Here is an 18947-nt window from a genome sequence, read left to right on the forward strand (position 1 = left end):
CCACATTTATTTGCTGCAGAAATAATTTATCTTCTCCATGATTTTTGGAATATAGAAAACTTCTTGGTTCTCATAACTTCCTGGCATCTCTCTCTCTTCATAGTTTTTCAGATATTATAAGTAATGGATCTACAATTATAAACGTATTTCTTTTATTTCCTCTACCAACACATTAGCTCTGGGAAAAGATGCTGATGGCAAAATTTGTTCTGGGAGATGTTGCACACTCTAGCTCCCTTTTATATACACCAGCTCTAAGAATGGACCACCATGAAGAGAGAGCTCTTTAGTAATCCAGCGTTTTTTAGAGAAATTGCCTCAGAACCTTTTCAATAGTATTCAGAATTAGTCTTCCAAGGAGGGTATTTTTGGAAATCAGACTTATTCTGGTATTCACTGAGCAAAAATACAGAGCTTCATTAGCCATGAGCTTGCTTGCCAGCTTCTCATTAATGGCAAGTTTCCGTTCCCTTTTTACATTTCAAGATCCTTCCCTTTGGTGAAAAGAATGGAAGAAGAGAGGCTGATACTGTCCTACCCTCCGTCAACTGTTAAATTAAACTGTCTTCTCCACCCGGTGATCCCTATTCTGTGGCTTTCCTGATCATATTCTTATTCTAACAATTTAAAAATAAGCCTTTTTAGGGCTTTTCACAAGCACTTTTTCTCTAGCAATGTGATAAGAAGTTTATCTTGTGAGCTCAGACACTTAAATTCAAGCCTTTCCAGATCAGCTCAAGGTTACAGAGAAGACAATGGCAAGGTAATTCCACTTAGATTTCCTGTCTGCGCTTGGATTTGACATAGAATCAAGTCCAAGTCACTCAAATAATTATTTCTCACATGAGTGCTTCCACTGACAATGTTGGTAAACTGTGTGCAGGGTCCTGCAACTAATTTTGTTCTCAAAAGGAGAAATCCTTCCTTCACAATTCTTTCTTGCTCTTTCTTTCCCTTCTTTCCTCTCTTCCATTCTCCCTTCTCTCCTTCCCCCCTTCCTCTTTCTTCCTTTCTGTCTCCTTTCCTTCCTTTCTTTCTTCCCTCTTCAACGACTGAGACTGTTGGTTCTAGGAGGTCTGTGATCTTGTTGGTCATCCTGAACTTGAGTACTGCTGAACAATGGAAACAGTCTGTCTTCCTGACTTACGTGTCTTTTCTTTATATATTTGGAATTTCCCACACACATATCATCATGGATATGCTTTGTATTTAAAATTTTATTTATTTACTTATTTATTTGAGAGAGAGAGAGAGCGGGGGGGGGGGGAGACAGAAACCAGCAGACTCCCCACTAGCAAGGAACCCTAGTGGGGCTCAATCCCAGGACCCTGAGATCGTGACTGAGCCAAAATCAGGAGCCACGTGGTCAACAGACCGAGTCACCAGGCACCCCGACGTGCTTTAAAAAAAAAAAAAAAAGACGGTCACCAATATCATAAACAGATACAATTGTCTAACTTCATATGTAGTTTTTACCTCACAAAAAGCGGTCTTTGCAAATTGGATAAGTTAAGTTTCTGAAAGTGGTGATGTATCCACTGCCGGATCGGTCTCTGACAAAGATTCAGGTCTGATCAGACCTCACTTTTACAGACTGCTGTGATGAATCCCTCAGTAACCTTATCTCTGCTCATTAGAACTTCTGCGGCAACTGCCAAGCCAGTGTTCCCGGGATGAAAAGCAACAAAGGAGAAGAAACTGGCGCTGGTGAGCCTGGAAAGTATGATTCCACCGCCCAGAAGGTGAGGAGGTGGGCTGGATGTTGCTGGCCGTGTAGTTTGCACCTCGTGCCTTCTCTCATTTCTGTACTGCTCCATCCTCTAGGGTGATACAGGCCCACGGGGTCCTCCAGGAATCCCAGGCAGGGAGGGGCCCAAGGTAAGGCAGTTTCTCCTCCAACTCTCTGTGCTCCTTCCAATTCAGTGTGGAAGAAAACAAAACCAATTTTAAAACACACTACTTTTTTATGACAAATATTTTGGAAAAGGGGTGTAAAAAGCCATTTGCAAAGGTCATTGTTTTTGTGCCCTGATTCTGTCCAAGTTACATGTCCCAAGTGTATGAAGAAGAGATGTTTTTGTTGTTCTGAAAGATGACAAAACGGATTCAGTATACTCGCTGAATTTCTTGTCGTTTTAGGGAAGCAAAGGAGAGCGGGGCTACCCGGGGATACCTGGAGAGAAAGGTGATGAGGTAAGACTTCTCTGGTAGTGTGGTCCTGCTGTTGGCTCCCTTTGCAGGATGCAGAGGAAAAACATCAACTTGTTTGTAGCTCAGGTTTTTGTTTTTTATTTTTAAGATTTTATTTATTTATTTGACAGAGGTCACAAGTAGGCAGAGAGGCAGGCAGAGAGAGAGGAAGAAGCAGGCTCCCCCTGAGCAGAGAGCCCGATGCGGGGCTCGATCCCAGGACCCTGGGATGATGACCTGAGTGGAAGGCAGAGGCTTTAACCCACTGAGCCACCCCGGTGCCCCTATAGCTCATGTTTAATGCCAAATCAAATAAAAACAAAGATTTAGGTAGGTTCTTTCAAATTCAAATTTCAACACAATTTAAATAATGATAACTGATGTTTATTATCAGTGGTTCAGTTTTTGAGAGAAGGAAAATAAAGCACAGAGTTGACCCTCAGTTCCTATGGGTTTTTTTTATGTAGCAGACAAGCAATTCCAACTCTCTCGAGATAAAAGCCAGGATGTACTGAAAGGAATCCCTAGGTAGTTAGTGGAACTGAAGGACAGTTGGACAACCTGCCTAGGGACAAGGGACAGCTCCAAAACCCAGCAGAACTTGCCTGGGATACTGCTGTAACATGATTCAACTTCAGTGACCTTCGTTTGTCTGTGTCTCTGCTCAAACTTTCATACTCTTGGGAGAAAAACAAAACTATCAAAAGGATCTGATTCAACTAGTTTAGATCAGCTACTCATCCCTAGACTAAGGTTCAAAGACAAATGTACTTTGGAGACAATGTTATAATTTTCTGACTCTAAGCCATGGCGATGCTCAGGATATCATTCTTTTCCTGCATAATTTACCGTAACTCTTAGAAAAACCAATTAGGATGATGAATTGTTGTTAGTTTAAACAGTTTTGATGCTAATAATTCTTAATGAAAGTAAGTAAGCCATCTGGCATATATTAACCTTGATGGTAGTACTGAAAATCAAAACGGTGTAAAGTAGGTCTATTTTTTGAGTCAGTTACATTTCATGTTACAAATTGTCGCCATGTGTTAGTGTTTTTAATATTGATTCTATTCGAGAAAACTGTGAGAATTAGCTTGCTTTTTTCCAAATTAAAAGAAATACAACATTTATTTTCATTCATAAATAAAGCAGTAAGGGCATTTTATTTTCAAAATAAGAAATATTGAGCATTTGCTTCTTTATGCTCCATAGGAAGTTTCACTAATGTACAAGCCCTGTATCTGATATTAATAGTCTAACAGCTTTTAACTGCCTAGATTCAAGGAGTAGGTGTTAGAGGCAATTGAGAAGGTAATAACAAAAAGATCAGGAAATAACGGGAATTCAAGGTTTTTTACAAGTGACTCCAAGTTGAATTTATTAGAAGTTAATTTTGATTGATTCTACAGGATACTTTGCTCCCTTGGTTAACTGAAATGCATCATTATTATTATGCCACTATTTTAGTATACTCTTTCTTAAGTAGAGTAGACCCCTGTTACCTGTGGGGAATATGTTTTAAGACCCCCATGGATGCCCAAAACCGCAGAGAGTACCAAAACCTATACATGCTGTGTTTTTTTTTCCTGATACATACATATGATTAAGCTTAACTTACAAATTAGGCACAGTAGGAGATTAGCAATAATAACGAATAGTGAATCAGAATAATTATAACCACATACTATAATAAAAGTTGTGTGAATGTGTCTCTCAGTGTCTTTTTGTACTATAGTCATCCTTCTTCTTGTGATGATGTGAAATGATAAAATGCCTATATGATATTAAGGGGAATAATGTAGGCATTTTGACATGGTGTTAGGCTGCCATTGACCTTCTGGAGATAAGTCAGAGGAGGTTCATGTGTTTCTAAACAGCAATCAACCGTGGGTGACTGAAACCATGGAAAGGCAAACGACTGTATACTTTTTGGATTCTTGAACAGAGCACACACCAAATTTTGCATGAGACTCTTATTATATGGGAAATTATTATTATGTTAATTATTATATGTAGCAATTTCAGAAAGATTCTTTTCAGTTATTTCTTCATATCACATGAATTATATGAATAAGGCTAAGAAAGCATAGTAACTCAGACACATAGAGAGTGATGAATATCACCTACTTGGGTAGACTCAATGAGTAGTATCTACTTGGAGTCACATACTAACTGAAATGATAATTTATTGACTTGTTTAGGTGAATGAGACTTTGACCGAGAACATGTACGTTTCCAGCTGGCCAGTAAACTACTATTTTTAATATGTATATAATATCTAGTTGTACAAAATCTCAGATATCTGTTCTAATCTTAGTGGAAAAAATGCAGAGGGACACTCCATCTCTTTGAGGACTTCTTATGATTATGTCTTCATTTTAATCTGTTTGGCAACTTAGAGGAGCTGCCTATTTGCTCATTGCTCTGAGAAAAGTGACATTATCCTCTACATTTTTTGCAGGTGTTTCACAAATCAAAGTAGCAACTTCTAAGACACTAACAGAGCACACTTATCTCTCACAGAGTGAATTCTTGCTTGGAAGGAAGATGTTCCTACAATATTTCAGCATAATAATTGATAAATAGGCCATGAAAAATATCGTCAACCATAAATTATAGCAATGGAAAAATAAATATTCTTTGGTAGCAACTGAGCTAGGACTTGCAAAACCAAAATATCAGTTCAGAGAAAGAACTTAGCTCTAATGATCCTTGAATATCTATGCAATAAATTCTATTTTGTATTTTAGTTTGGCACTATATGCTAAATTGACTGTCCTACTCTTTAATCTGTATTTGTCTTCTTTAATGACCATCTTGTCTTCTAAAATTATCTTATTGCCCTTTATGCATCCATAGTAAGTTTTACCCTTACTACAAAATTTCAGCTTGTTCAGAGAAAGACTGCTGAGAATGATTTTTTTTATTTATGAACTAAGGTTTATTTTAAAGTTTAATGTGGTCATCAAAGGTTAATGAGTCCCAAGCTTATAAATTAAACTACCTAAAGACTCACTCAGCATCTCTAGACTGATACAGGAATGAAACTAAAAGTAGCAAAAAATAAAAAAAAAAGAATACATCCATATGTACACCCATATCTTATACATGTACATATAAAGAGAATTTTATGTACACCCATATCTTATACATGTACATATAGAGAGAATTTTATGGAAATGTGGGTATTTTGAGATAAAGCAATTTGTGGTATGGCATTTATAATCTCCAGACATTTAGAGGTACCATTTGCAAAGGAAATTTGTTTACTTTCAATTTTTAAACCCATAAATAAGTTAAGGGTAAGGGAGTAAAAAGAGACAATGCAACATGCCGGTGTTTGCCAGCCATGCATGTGTGCATACAGGCACGTGTGTACACATACACACATGTGCACACACACGCACACAGGTGCACGCACACACAGCATTGTCAGTGAGGATTATATCATCCTGAAGAAAGAACATGTCCACATTCTTTAACACAAGCATACATAAGATTTTGCCCAAAGCTCTCATTTCATGAGGCATTTCAGCGTGTTCGAGGACATTCTCTTCAGTGTTTCTTCACATCATATCACATGAGAAAACCTAAAGTAACACACGATCCCATCTGGCATGAAATGGACAGGTCCGGCAGCGCTTGGTCCTGGATCACACCGATGCAAAGAACTTGATTCGAGAGAACCTTGGTCCTGTATAATTCTCATAAATAAACACGCAGTGTTTTTACCATGGTCACTCCACCTAATATTTATAATGTGTCTAAAAATGCATATTTCATTACAGTAAAAGGCAGAGGAATGTTGTTATAACAATGAATGGTTTGGTAGTATAAAACATTACTCAGTAAAGAAAATTAGAACCTGAAAGAGTGGAATCATTCAGATATGGTTATCTGAAATAGCAAGAGTGTTTAAAAGTATAATATTTCTAATTATAGAAGTCATCTGAATTTATTACAGAAAATTTGGGAAATGCACAAAAGTACTAAAAAGGTAAAAGCTATCCCTATTTGTACTGCTAAGGGAGGACTACTGGTAATAGTAATATTATGATTCACACCCCTCATCTATAATGCCAAAGCTCAGAAGCCTCTGAAAACCCTAGATATTTTTCCCAAATTTGCAGGAAATTCTTTTGGCAGCAGAATCTGACCTGAAATCATATGGAGCCGATCTATTTATCCCACATGATAAGAATATCACGTTTTGCTACAGAAATATTTGTGTGTTTATTAGAGGTTCCTGCCCTGGGCACCACTGGGAATGTTCTGTAATATCTAGTGTGAGCAGTGTTATTTTTATAAAAAATCAGAAAATTCAGAATTCTAAAACACGTGTGACATCAAAGTTTCCAGATTTCATACTTTGCAACTCTATCATTCTCATCTTTTATGAAGGGCATTGGTAATTTCTAATAATTTAAACTTTATTCTAAACATTTTATAACTATCAGTTTTCTATGTTAGCCTGTAGTTTGCTGAAACATGATTTTAATAGTTGCAAGATATTTTATATTCTTTTATGTAACTTATTTAACTAATATTCTGTTGTTGACACACTTGGTAAAAGGACGAAATTAATTACACAAGACACCAGTTAATCTTGCCAATTCTTCTTTGAATATATGGATGTAGCAGTATCTTAAACGCTATCCAGTATAATTAGCATTATTCTACAAATCCAAGAAAAAGGAGGAGGAGATATTCATGAACTTTTATGCTTAAGCCACTAAAGGATTCTAAATTTAAATTCACCGATGAGCCAAATTTCCTCTTAAAATGAACCATTCAGCTAAACTACATATTGTATCATAAAGCATACTCCATTTTCCCACCAGCTGAAGCACTGGTGTAATCATGTATTTCTTTGATGGCATTCTGCCAGTTTGAAATGTGTATGTCCGTGCGTTAGCGAAGCCAGATTTTCAGTGATGCTCTTGTTGACGGGGTGGCTCTGTGAGCTCAGAAACGCTCTCTGAGTCAACAAATGCATTAAATTATGTTTGTTGCAGATTCTGTGTCATAGCATTTTAGCTCATCATCCTTACTCTTTGAAAATGGGCATTTGTATATCATATATATGTTTTCCAGCCAACATAGTTGTTGGATTTCAATAGTCAAAATAGTTGATCAACTAAAATGCCTTGTTTCTAACTACGTAACAGACTTATGATAGGAACTGTTTCTTGTAGGGCCTTCAAGGAATTCCAGGCCTTCCAGGTGCCCCAGGTCCCACTGGACCGCCTGTGAGTATTTGCTAAAGCTCTTCCACTCACGCTTCATATCTGCTGGGATGAGGCTGGGTGAACTAAATTCCACATTGTCTCTTGTTCTCTGCCTCTACCTGTAGATTTGCCAGCTCTTCCCTAGAAAAGTAGCATCTTACGTCTCAGATTTTCATTTAGTATTGCTTTAAGGCTCCTCAGGGTCATGGAGACTTGTCATCAAGACTCTACCAGACCAGAAAGCAATCTGTTTGAATAGAAGTTAGATGTAAAGGAGCATTCTATTTTTCAGTTACACTTTTTTGGCATTAACCTTTGGAAGAGAGATTCAGATGGTTACACCCTTACACTCGTAGGTACCATAAACTAAAAATATATTTTTTTAAAGGGGAAAAGTAGGCTAAGGATTATCATCTTCGATTTATTTTTATTCCTATTTATCCATTAAAATGCCCTCTACTTTAATTAGCACATCTTTTTTTCACTGTCCCTCAAACACAACTTTGTGATCTTTGTGTCTTTGCTTATACTGTTTTCCTGAAACAATCTCTTTTCCTCTCTTAGCTGTTAAATCCAACCTGTCACTAATGTGGGGCTGTCAAATCTAGGGTGGTGGGTTAAATTACAAGACATGCAATTAAGTTTGAATTTCACATAAATAAATGGTTTTAGCATAAGTTTGTCCCAAATATCATATTTCTATTTGCTAACTCTAGCAACCCTATGCAAGTCTCATCTTCTCCAGCAATTCTTGTGAGTTCCTATGCAAATGGTATTTTACCTCACAGGTAGGCATATGATCATGTTCCTTTGTGTTTTAAAGTATAGATTCACCCTAATTAAAATTTTATCATTTATGCTTTCAACACAGTTATGTAGAACAAACCTGGCTTTAAATTGTACATTAAAATTAAAAGTGGAGAGAAGAGTTGTGAAAGGAACCATAGAAATTATAGCTAATCCATTCTCAAAGAAGAATTAAAATTAAATTTTATTTTCCATTGGTAAAATGCAGATCGCATAACTTAATATGCACATTGATAATTCTGCCGCATCTTGAAGTATTTAGAATGTTGATCACTACCAAAATTATAGCTCATTTAGGAAGGCATAATGTTATGTAAATTGCCATTTAAACAGCAAGGCTAAATTCTTAAATGTATCAAAAGGTTCCAATTAAGGTCATTAAATGTGGTTGGCCAAGGTGAAAAAGCGACCACAAATACAAATTTTACCCTTGCAAGGGCTTATCAGCAGGGTCCAGCTGCTGTATCAGCCTAAAGAAATATAAGCTTTTAGGACTGATTTAATTAGGATCAAATGACCTTCAAAATATATCAGTTTTAGCAACCAACTTCCAATGCCTTTGGCCATTTAGTTTTTTTTTTTTTTCTTTCTTTTTTTTTTTTTTTTTGTAACACACTTAGTTTTGTATTTTACAGGGCTTATTGGGAAGAACTGGACATCCCGGTCCCACGGGAGCAAAGGGTGACAAGGTACAGGGGAAACGCCTCACTTACTCTCTGAATTGGGGCTTGGGGGATGGCAAGGTTAGACCTTTAACACATCCATAAAATCAGGCAAAGCCTGAAAGTAGGAATAACGTCAGAGAATAGCTATTCTCGTAATGGACTTGGAAAGATAACAAGTACAAAATCTGGACTGAATACAGGTTCCTAGGAAAAAGGATAACTAGAACACTGGTGTCATATAGCAAAATTCCAAATTGGGCTCAAGGCCCTGGGCATCTAGTTATGTGGAAGCATGGAGTGGAGGTAGCTTCCTGAAGAGGTGCGGGTACCATGGTTTGTAGCACAGAGTTCCAGCCACAGGTGCCAAAACTTCAGACAGCTTGCTGAGAAAGTCCAGAAGTTCTGTCCATCCAGAGTCATAGGGGAAATTCACTAAGGAATTAGGACTCTTATTTCCTGTGGAGTCCGGTTGATTGGACAAATGGGTTGCTGTGGTCTGAAAGGAAGACCAGCAACAGAGGAATCTCAGGCAGGACAACCCCAGGGCTTCATATATTTACCCAATTTACGTCTAAATTAGCCCCACAGTGTGAGCCCAGACACATGCAGCCAAAAAGTGAATAAGACTAGGTATTGAGATTCGGGAAGTGAGCATCAAGAATCCCTTAAGCAACTCAAGTGGTGTCTACCCTGAAATGACCAAAATGGGGCATGATGGCATCAAGAAGCAAAGGGATTCCAAGAAAAAGAAAAAAAAAAATTTGAAAGGAGCCATGTGCTTATTTTAGATAGTCTCTGCATATTTTTTTCTGTTAGTATTCCCAAGACACTTGCCCAATCCCACCAGCCTTTTTCCCTCTGTTCTCTATGGAAATACTCAGTCAGAGATTTGCCTTTTGAAGTTCATGGGAATTCCACACTGAGATGAGCTTTGCGGCACAACCGAGAATGAAAATGTGACTTTTAATTGTGCCAGGAAAAAAAGAGTCTTTTCAATAGGCACATATTTTTCCTTGTTTGTTGTCCTCTCATAGTTCATGAGAACTATGACATAATTCTCTGAAAGACACTGCCAGCAGTCAGCAGAATATGACATGTCTTAGAGAGATAGCCACCATCAAAGCAGTTTGGGAAAACATGCGATATACTTGTTGTCACTCATTCTCAGGCAGATCCATTGCAATAAAAACTTTACAGTTTCTTTTCATTGATAAAGATAGAAACAGTTTTTATGATACTTTCTTTTGTTATCGAAAAAAAAATATGGGCAGATTGGAATAAATTCCTTCATCAAATTCATGGAAACGGACTTAAATTCCTTGAAATTTGGGAGCGTTATAAGTAGGACTCTTACTGTCTGGATTCTTTTTTAATTAACCATTTCTTGCCATTGCCCTGACATGAAGGAACTTACAGATTTTATGAGGCTATTATCCTAAAAGAAAAGCACAGTTCCAGGAAACACTGGTTAAAGGCACCAAAGGGACTGTAATAGCTTTGCTTAGTATGGATCAATAAGCATTGTATGTTTTATAAAAATAAAAGTGAAATCTATTTTTCAAGTTTCATGAATTCATTTTTCACAATTCCATTTTCAGGCTGCTTGTCCTGCCAACAGAATGTCTGAGGCTGTTTAAACTGTATAGAACATTTCCCTTACACAGTGTTGTACCACAGTCACTGCTGTTCAACGGGGTGTACCTGACTTGGTTACAAAGTCCAGTAGAACCTTAGGGAGTGAAAAAACTTTCTCTCCTGCAGACACAACACAGGGTGTGATTTTTCTCCTTTAGTCAAATTATGTGGATGGCCTCTGGGTCCCAAAAGAAGAAGGTGGTGGAGTTGAGGCTAAAAGTGAGGGGATGACCCAGAAAGCCCAGTCCCCAAGCCTGCCACTGCTTGCAGGAATGCCTCTCTACACCCCCTCTCTACATACACACCCACACTCCGAGTGGAGTTTCCCCGGCTACACTTGAACTCCAGAACAGGAACAGCCAGGTTGTCTGGCCCCATCGGAAACTAAGCTTCATGCCCAGGGCTCTCCCAGTGGAAATCTGAATGGGTATGGAAAAGGCGTTTACCTTCCCTGTAGTCTAGGAATGTTATTTTCCCAGGTGAAAGGGAAAGCCCAGCTGAATAAGACTTTGCAAGGTTGAAACAAAATCATATCGATTTCAGAGTACAGCTCTCTGAGCAAGCATAATCTGGTTCATAAACTTTGTGTCAGAATGGGCAAACCATTGATTTTTGGTCTCTATATTCCATGCAGGGCAGTGAGGGACCCCCGGGGAGACCTGGACCACCCGGACCACCGGTGAGTTTCTCCCGTTTTAAAACTTAAATTCATGTGTCAGCTTGAGACTTCTATAACTCAAGAGATCAGACAACCTTTCGATGCTTCCAGGGTGTCTGATTTTTATGGATACCTATGAATGATAGCCAGCATAGCTTTGGGGAGACCTGAGTTTTTCCCTTAAGCGCAGCCCCAATTATGAAGTACTCAGATTTGCGTACTATAGGCCTCCTTCCTCTGGACTCAGGAGACCTGAGTGTGTGCCCCAACTCCCCACGTCCTGCCTGGGGGACCCTGGGAAAGCCATGTGACCTCCATGAGCCCCGGTCACAGAAAAGAGGGGCTTTAAAAAGAGCTCCCTTCTGGCACTGTGAGTTGGTACAGAATGTGATGTTAGGCAACATGTGCTCATTACCAGCCATGATGTCTGAGATGTGGAGAAATTCTATTTATATAGCACCTAGTGAATAAAATGTACAAGAGCCATTAGTGTTTTTATGCTTGCGATTGAGACAGATGTGCACTTGGTCAGGGCAGCGGCAGAGAGGAAAGGTACCGCTCTCTGTAGCAAGTCTGCCCTCATGTGGGGCCACGCTCAAATCACAGCACAGGTTTAGTCTAGGCTGAATGTGCTCTTTTCCATTCTACCTCACAGGCATACTTTAAGAAACCAAATTCACCTGTGAAAGGGCAGAATTAGTCTGTGACTTTCTGAAGACAGCAAAGATATATAATTATTCTGCCTGCAGTCACACACTTCATACACATAAACAGATTTGCACTCCGTCTTCCTAAACCTGTTCTTCATTTTGTTTATTTTCCTGTTCCCTTGACAGAGAAGCAGGACAGAAAGTATGTGGGGCTCAAATCCCAAAAGTCACTCTCTCTCCAGTGGACACAACAAGCAACATATAGCATGAGTTCACAAAAGGGCTTATGTTTTACACTGGGTTAAGAAATCTTCCTCCTCCCCCTGAATTCTTCGAAACTATTCACTCTTCAAAATAGATTACATATTGTCTCTTTATGAGACACACTGTCTAGAAATCTCAGACAGAAATATTCATCTCTTTAGGACTCAGCACACTAAAATACAGTAGAGGTTTGCCAGTTGCCAAATGAGTGAGAGAAATAATAAAGGAATAAATGAATGGAGTATTTTCCCTCCCATCGCTAGTGTTTTGAATGCATGCAAATCCTGTTCACTGAGCACCACTGGCCGCCATCACCCGAAAACAGCGAAATGATGGCTTCCTCGGTTTTGCAACTGAAGTGTGGTACTCCCAAAAAAGGAAAAATGCAGATTATTGATTCTATAGGAACTTCTTAAAAGAAGGATAAAAGGTCCCAGCCATAATTTTTATCTGGAAATTTTTCCTGAATGCCAAAACGTAGGATTCTTTAAAGATTGTTGAATTAGTTCTCTTTAAGTGTTAGTTATTCTGGAACTTTCCACCCACAGGTCCGTTTTATTAGGAAGTTTTATTCCCTGTTATTCTAAAGAATATGTTTGTGTGGAAACATCCACACGGGGCTGTGAGCAACATCATTTTCCCCATTTACTTTAATTTTCTCTTTAGTGTAAAGGGACTGTAGAAAAAAATTACTTTTCAGTGGCCAAATTGCTCCCTATTCACATCTTCATCAGCACCACCGTGTTATAGCCTGCAGGTCAGCGGGCTGTAAACAGTTAGCATAAATCGGCGATTCAGAAACTGAATTTTAATGAGCAAATAGTATTTTCCTCTGAATGCATTAGTGTCTCATCTGTCAAACACGAACATTCATCACACCTCCCCTGAAAGTCTCTCTGAGCTGCAGGTGTAGCTCAAACTCCTGGTCATTTTCCCCCCTACATTTGCTTTAGAAAAGCCCAAAACGGATACATTGTTTTATTTCACTTGTAGTATCAAACTCCCGTTCTAAAATAAACTAGGAGAAATATCATTTGGTAAAAAAATAAAAGGTAGAGAGACTTATTAATATAAAAAAGAATTATTTTCTATCTCCTCTCTTTCCAAAGGGTGTACCATTCAATGAAGGAAATGGAATGAGCAGTTTGTATAAAATCCAGGTACTCGCTTTGGTAATTATATGAAATTATTTTCCTGTGATAAGTTGCAATAAATGTTTCTCACCTTTTTCTTTTTTTTTTTTTTTTTGTTTGAAGGGAGGTGTGAATGTTCCCAGTTTTCCAGGCCCCCCGGGTCCCCCTGTGAGTACAGTTTTTTATCACTAAGCATTCTTTAGCAGAACAGCCTAAATAAATAAATAAATCTTCCTAAGTTCACTGAAAAAGTACATGGTATGACTATAATCAAGATCTTCTGCAGTAGGAAATAAATGGCAGCAAATTATAATAAAATGGAGAAAGTGTGCCCAGCCAAAATCATGAAAAATAGCGTTCTGCATGGTGGTATCCCTTTCTGCATTGTAAATATAAGAACTGAGTCAGCGCCCCAGCAGTCGCTGTCTTGGGGTTCCTTCAAGTTATGTCTCCTCATCTTCTTATTCTCTAAATCCAAACTGTAGCAAAATAAAGTTTGCAAATACGTTGTATGTGTCTTAAAGCAAATTGAATTAAAGTGCTTTAGATTCTATAATTTTGCTTCCCTTGTTGCTTTAAAAATAATTTCCCATGTTTTTCTCTTAGGGCCCAAAAGGAGACCCTGGCCCAGTGGTATGTATATTCCCATGCTTTGTGTCATTTAGAAAATGAGTGTTTCTTGAAGTTTGAAAGAAGAGCATTAGGCAAATGGCCTTTTTTCTTGACCATTCATCGGTTAACTAACATGGGAGGCAGGAGGCAAGCCACCAAAGAAATACAGCAATGTGTTCATTTTTAAGATACATTGGTCTTGATGTCACTGCCCAGTATCGGCCTTGTCTCTCTTATTAGTGTATTTTCAGAATTGCCCTGCGATGGAGGAGGGCGCAGATGAAGTTGCTGATGAACAGAACACTTTACTCTGATAGCATGATTTTGATGGTTAACTCAGTGTAAAGTCGATTGTGGAAGAGAAATATTTACTGGAATGAAATTCCTTAATATGTCTCCAGCCTCTCTCTACTCCCAAAAAAGGAAGGGGCTGTCTCCTTGCTTTGGATGTCCGAGGCAGTTATTCGGTAGGAAATGTGGGATGCTGTCATCCACCTGCTGATTAGGTATAACGGCATCAGGAGCTTAGTTAGCACTCAGCGTAGAAAGAGAGCATGTCCTGCAGCCCCCAAGAGAGTGACGACTGTTCTCAAGCGTCCTTCTCAACCACAGAGCGTCACACTGCTGCTTCTGCCAAATTCCTTAGATCCCCTTCATCCCTTGGCGGTTCTTCCTGTCGCGTCCTTGTCAGGCATATGTTCATATTTCTCTTGTACTAACCTTGAACCTTAATTTATAGAGTACACTTGAAACTCAGATATACCTGAAGTTGAAATAAAGTTTCAAATCATTTGCCATTGGGAAATGATTCAGGAAAAAAAAAATTAAGGCCCTTTCATTACAGCACAGTTTGGTAAAACTGGATGAATCAATTTTTAAAAAGCAAAAGAAGAAGCCATAAAAAGTAATCTTTTCACATCTATTTGAAAATATATTTTCAAAATATATTTTTGAAATATTTGAAAACATATTTTCAAATATATTTCAAATAATGCCTGTTCTTTGAAAATATATTTTCATTAAAGCACATGTTTTTTGTTATTGGTTGGTATATATTAAGAACCAATTTTCTCCCCTGAAAGAGCAGGATTTTCAGCTAGTTTGTACCATTTTCTGAACCCCAATTATGTAACTTAGAAATTTCCTTTGTTTTCTTTTTTTTTTAATTGTAGGAAGTATTATTTATTTATTATATAATTTTTTATTTATTTATTTTCAGCATAACAGTATCATTATTTTTTCGCCACACCCAGTGCTCCATGCAATCCGTGCCCTCTATAATACCCACCACCTGGTACCCCGATCTCCCACCCTCCCGCCACTTCAAACCCCTCAGATTGTTTTTCAGGGTCCATAGTCTCTCATGATTCACCTCCCCTTCCAATTTACCCCAACCCCCTTCTCTCTAACTCCCATGTCCTCCATGCTTTTTGTTGTGCTCCACAAATAAGTGAAACCATATGATAATTGACTCTCTCTGTTTGACTTATTTCACTCAGCATAATCTCTTCCAGTCCCGTCCATGTTGCTACAAAAGTTGGGTATTCATCCTTTCTGATGGAGGCATAATACTCCATAGTGTATATGGACCACATCTTCCTTATCTATTCGTCGGTTGAAGGGCATCTTGGTCCTTTCCACAGTTTGGCGACTGTAGCCATTGCTGCTATAAACATTGGGGTACAGATGGCTCTTCTTTTCACTACATCTGTATCTTTGGGGTAAATACCCAGGAGTGCAATGGCAGGGTCATAGGGAAGTTCTATTTTTAATTTCTTGAGGAATCTCCACACTGTTCTCCAAAGAGGATGCACCAACTTGCATTCCCACCAACAGTGGAAGAGGGTTCCCCTTTCTCCACATCCTCTCCAACACATGTTGTTTCCTGTTTTGTTAATTTTGGCCATTCTAACTGGTGTAAGGTGATATCTCAATGTGGTTTTAATTTGAATCTCCCTGATGGCTAGTGATGATTTCCTTTGTTTTCTTATTCATGTTACCCCTCTTTTATCTGTAACTTTTTCATGCTTTCACCAGTCATAGCCTTCATTCTAAGTTTAATTTTCTTTCATCTGGTTGATAAAAATTTCCACCTGGCCTTTCTCTCTCCTACTGACTCACAGCCCCTAGAGGCCCCTACATGTCTCACTGACTCTTCTGGAACATTCTTTTACATTTTGCATTAAAAACTGCATATCAAGGTGATAACATTTTTTAAGCATTCTGATAAAGGATAAATCATAATTCACTGGATTGGAAAACAGGTAGCAGACAGATTCAAGTAGACTTTGAAGAAATTAGGCTTCAGATTCCTTAGCTACAACAAAGGAAAAAAAAAAAAAAACTGATTAAAGGATGTTCCTTGCTTTTAGAGATGTGATTTAAGTGGGTGAAGCCCAAAAGCAGAAAATCTGGAGTAATGAAGTTAAATACTGTATAAAGCCTCAAATTTATCCTGCATAAACCTTTGAAATTATTCTTTGGGGCCTATGTCAGCAACAGTGTGCAACACCCTTCATTTCACACCAGTTGCCCGGTACAGAGAAATACTACTTCCTACTAGAGAAATAAGCCAGAAATGGTAGAATGACAGGTCACAGAGCAGAAAATGGAAAAGTTAATTTGAGGAGGCTGCTGGGCAGGAGGGGGAGATTTAGTCTTTGCATCCTTCATTTCCCATGACACTAGGTCTGCACCATTGTTTCTAATCTTCTCAGTAAACGTTTTTGTAGACAAAAATTACCCTTAACTGAATTTATCTTCTGAGGTGCTCCATTTAATTCCTTTGATATTTAATTTATAAGTGGCTTCAATTAAATACTTAATTATTAACTACTTTCAAGTAAATATTGATTGATGGGGTGACCACCTTCCTCAGTCCTAAGGATTGTTGAGGATGTAAACAGAGAGAATCAGTTTATTTCCTTTGTCAACAATCCAGGACCACTTTTACAGCACTTTATGCAGAATAGAAGCTGAACATCTTTTTTTTTTTTTTTTTTTTTGTCTGATTGTTATATATTAGTGGACATTTAAAAAGATTTCTAAAGCATGAAAAGTATCAAATCATCTGCTTGTTCATTAAGTGTTCTGTAATAAGGACAATATCAGAAATAATAATGGAAGTTGGAGACTTGGTAGTATTTTGAAGCAGATTAGAATTATACATGCAAAAAATATATTTACAGAGAATGGAAGCTCTCTTTTTATGTGATTATGTTGAAAGCATCCAGTGTCTTAAAAAAATATTTGCAGTTGACATCGGTTCATTAACAAGGAGGTATCAGACAACTACCTCCTTTATTTCTCTTGATTTAAAAGACTTCATGTTTATTTGCTCAAAATTAGTAGCTTCCTTCAACCTAAACTTTTTAAATATATTTCTTGAGAGCCTTCAGGCTCCAGCTGGCCTGGGACTATACACTAGAATATGCAATAGATTTTTTTTTTAATGGAAATGCTTATTTATCTTCTGCCAGTGACCCATGAGCTTGAGCAATAACTTTCAGAATCATCCAAGATGCTGCTTCTGGGGCCATCCCCTGAAGCATTCACAATTCATTTTGCAGAGAACACTGCAAAATGGTAAACTTCGCTATCAGACCTTCGTCTTCATCTGCTCTTAAAGAGCTTAGTCTTATTCTCCAGTCATCTAGCAGCCCTGAGTACCTCACACATTGGCAAACTTCATTAAAGCCCATCTTTCCTTCTAATTCTTATTGAAATTAGAGTTATCACTGACTGGAGGGATTCATTCTAATTAGATTCTTAATCAGAATAAAAACAATTAATCAGAAAATATATTCATACTTCTCCAGGGAATAGCTTTATTCTCAAACTATTTTCAAATATCAAATGCAAGCATACAGATGCTTGAAAAGAGAGCATACCAATTACTCGCTAAATTGCTAATCAGTGTTTGGGGATAGTTTTTTGTAAAAAAAAAAAAAAAAAAAAAAAAAAAAAAACTTTGGTTTTCAAACGAAGGCCTAAAACAGCTCTTGGTCATTGCTTCTGCATTTCTCATGTTTATATTTAACAGGGAGAACCCGGTGCAATGGGGTTGCCAGGATTAGAAGGATTTCCGGGTATAAAGGTAAGTACAGGTGTCACTCATTGTGGTCACTGAGTCAACATCCAAAAATGTTTACTGAGCACCTCCTGTTGATCAGGAACTATTTTAGGTTTAAAGATAGCCAAGAGTACAAAACAGACAAAAATCTCTGCCTTCAAGGAACTTACTTTCTAGGAAGAGGATAGAGAAATGACAAGAATAAACATAAGTAATAATGTTGGTAAATTCTATGAAAGAAAGAAAAAAGTAAAGCAGGTGAAGAAGGCTCCAGAGTGCTAAAGGAGAGGTGGTAATTTTAAATATTGGTCTGAGATAGCAAGATCTGAGCACAGACTTGAAAGAGTGAGACACAGTCAAGTCCCCTCAACCCTGAAGGAAGAATGTCCCAGGCAACATAAATCAGTTCTAGCGATCTAAGGTGTAGGATGGTGACAATAGGTTACAGTACTTTACTATATACTGGAAAACTGCTAAGTATTCTCACCACTATGTTAATTAGCTTGATTGTGGTGATCACTTCACAGTATATGTATATATCAAATCCTCAAGTTGGATACCTTAAATATATACAATTTTTAAAAGACTTTATTTATTTATTTGAGAGAGATCACAGAAGGCAGAAAGAGAGAGGGGGAAGCAGGCTCCCTGCTGAGCAGAGAACCTGATGTGGGGCTCCATCCCAGGACCCTGGGATCATGACCTGAGCCAAAGGCAGAGGCTTTAACTCACTGAGTCACCCAGGCGCCCCTACAATTTTTTGAAAGCACAAACATTAGGTCTAAATGCACTGAGACCATGAGCATTCCTGCTCCACCAAAGGAGACCAGGGGAATGAGGTGAAGGAAGGGGTTAGATGAAGTCAGAGAGATAGGGATAGAAGGAAGGTGGAGCCCAGTCATAGCAGTCCTGCAAAGCAATGCTACTCAAAAGCTAGCTGGTAGAGGACCAGTGCCAGTCTGAAAATTCTCTTATGGATTCTGTGGCAAGGTAATTACAGACTAAGAGTAAGTACTTAAAAACTTGTCTAGCA

The 18947-nt window shown here is 38.2% G+C and overlaps 1 protein-coding gene across 4 annotated transcripts in view; it reads left to right on the forward strand.

The window, feature by feature from the left end:
- Positions 1 to 18947, forward strand: part of COL19A1 (collagen type XIX alpha 1 chain) — a 323109-nt gene that overhangs the window by 266508 nt on the left and 37654 nt on the right. For all 4 annotated transcript variants that reach the window (XM_059178371.1, XM_059178370.1, XM_059178372.1 and 1 more), the window contains 10 exons: positions 1638 to 1742; positions 1825 to 1878; positions 2140 to 2193; positions 7386 to 7439; positions 8861 to 8914; positions 11160 to 11204; positions 13207 to 13257; positions 13354 to 13398; positions 13837 to 13863; positions 17885 to 17938. In XM_059178371.1, the coding sequence (XP_059034354.1) occupies positions 1638 to 1742; positions 1825 to 1878; positions 2140 to 2193; positions 7386 to 7439; positions 8861 to 8914; positions 11160 to 11204; positions 13207 to 13257; positions 13354 to 13398; positions 13837 to 13863; positions 17885 to 17938 (543 nt within the window). The remainder of the gene's footprint in view (positions 1 to 1637; positions 1743 to 1824; positions 1879 to 2139; positions 2194 to 7385; positions 7440 to 8860; positions 8915 to 11159; positions 11205 to 13206; positions 13258 to 13353; positions 13399 to 13836; positions 13864 to 17884; positions 17939 to 18947) is intronic.

The sequence above is a fragment of the Mustela lutreola genome, chromosome 6, assembly GCF_030435805.1.
Source record: "Mustela lutreola isolate mMusLut2 chromosome 6, mMusLut2.pri, whole genome shotgun sequence".
Taxonomy (NCBI): Eukaryota; Metazoa; Chordata; class Mammalia; order Carnivora; family Mustelidae; genus Mustela; species Mustela lutreola.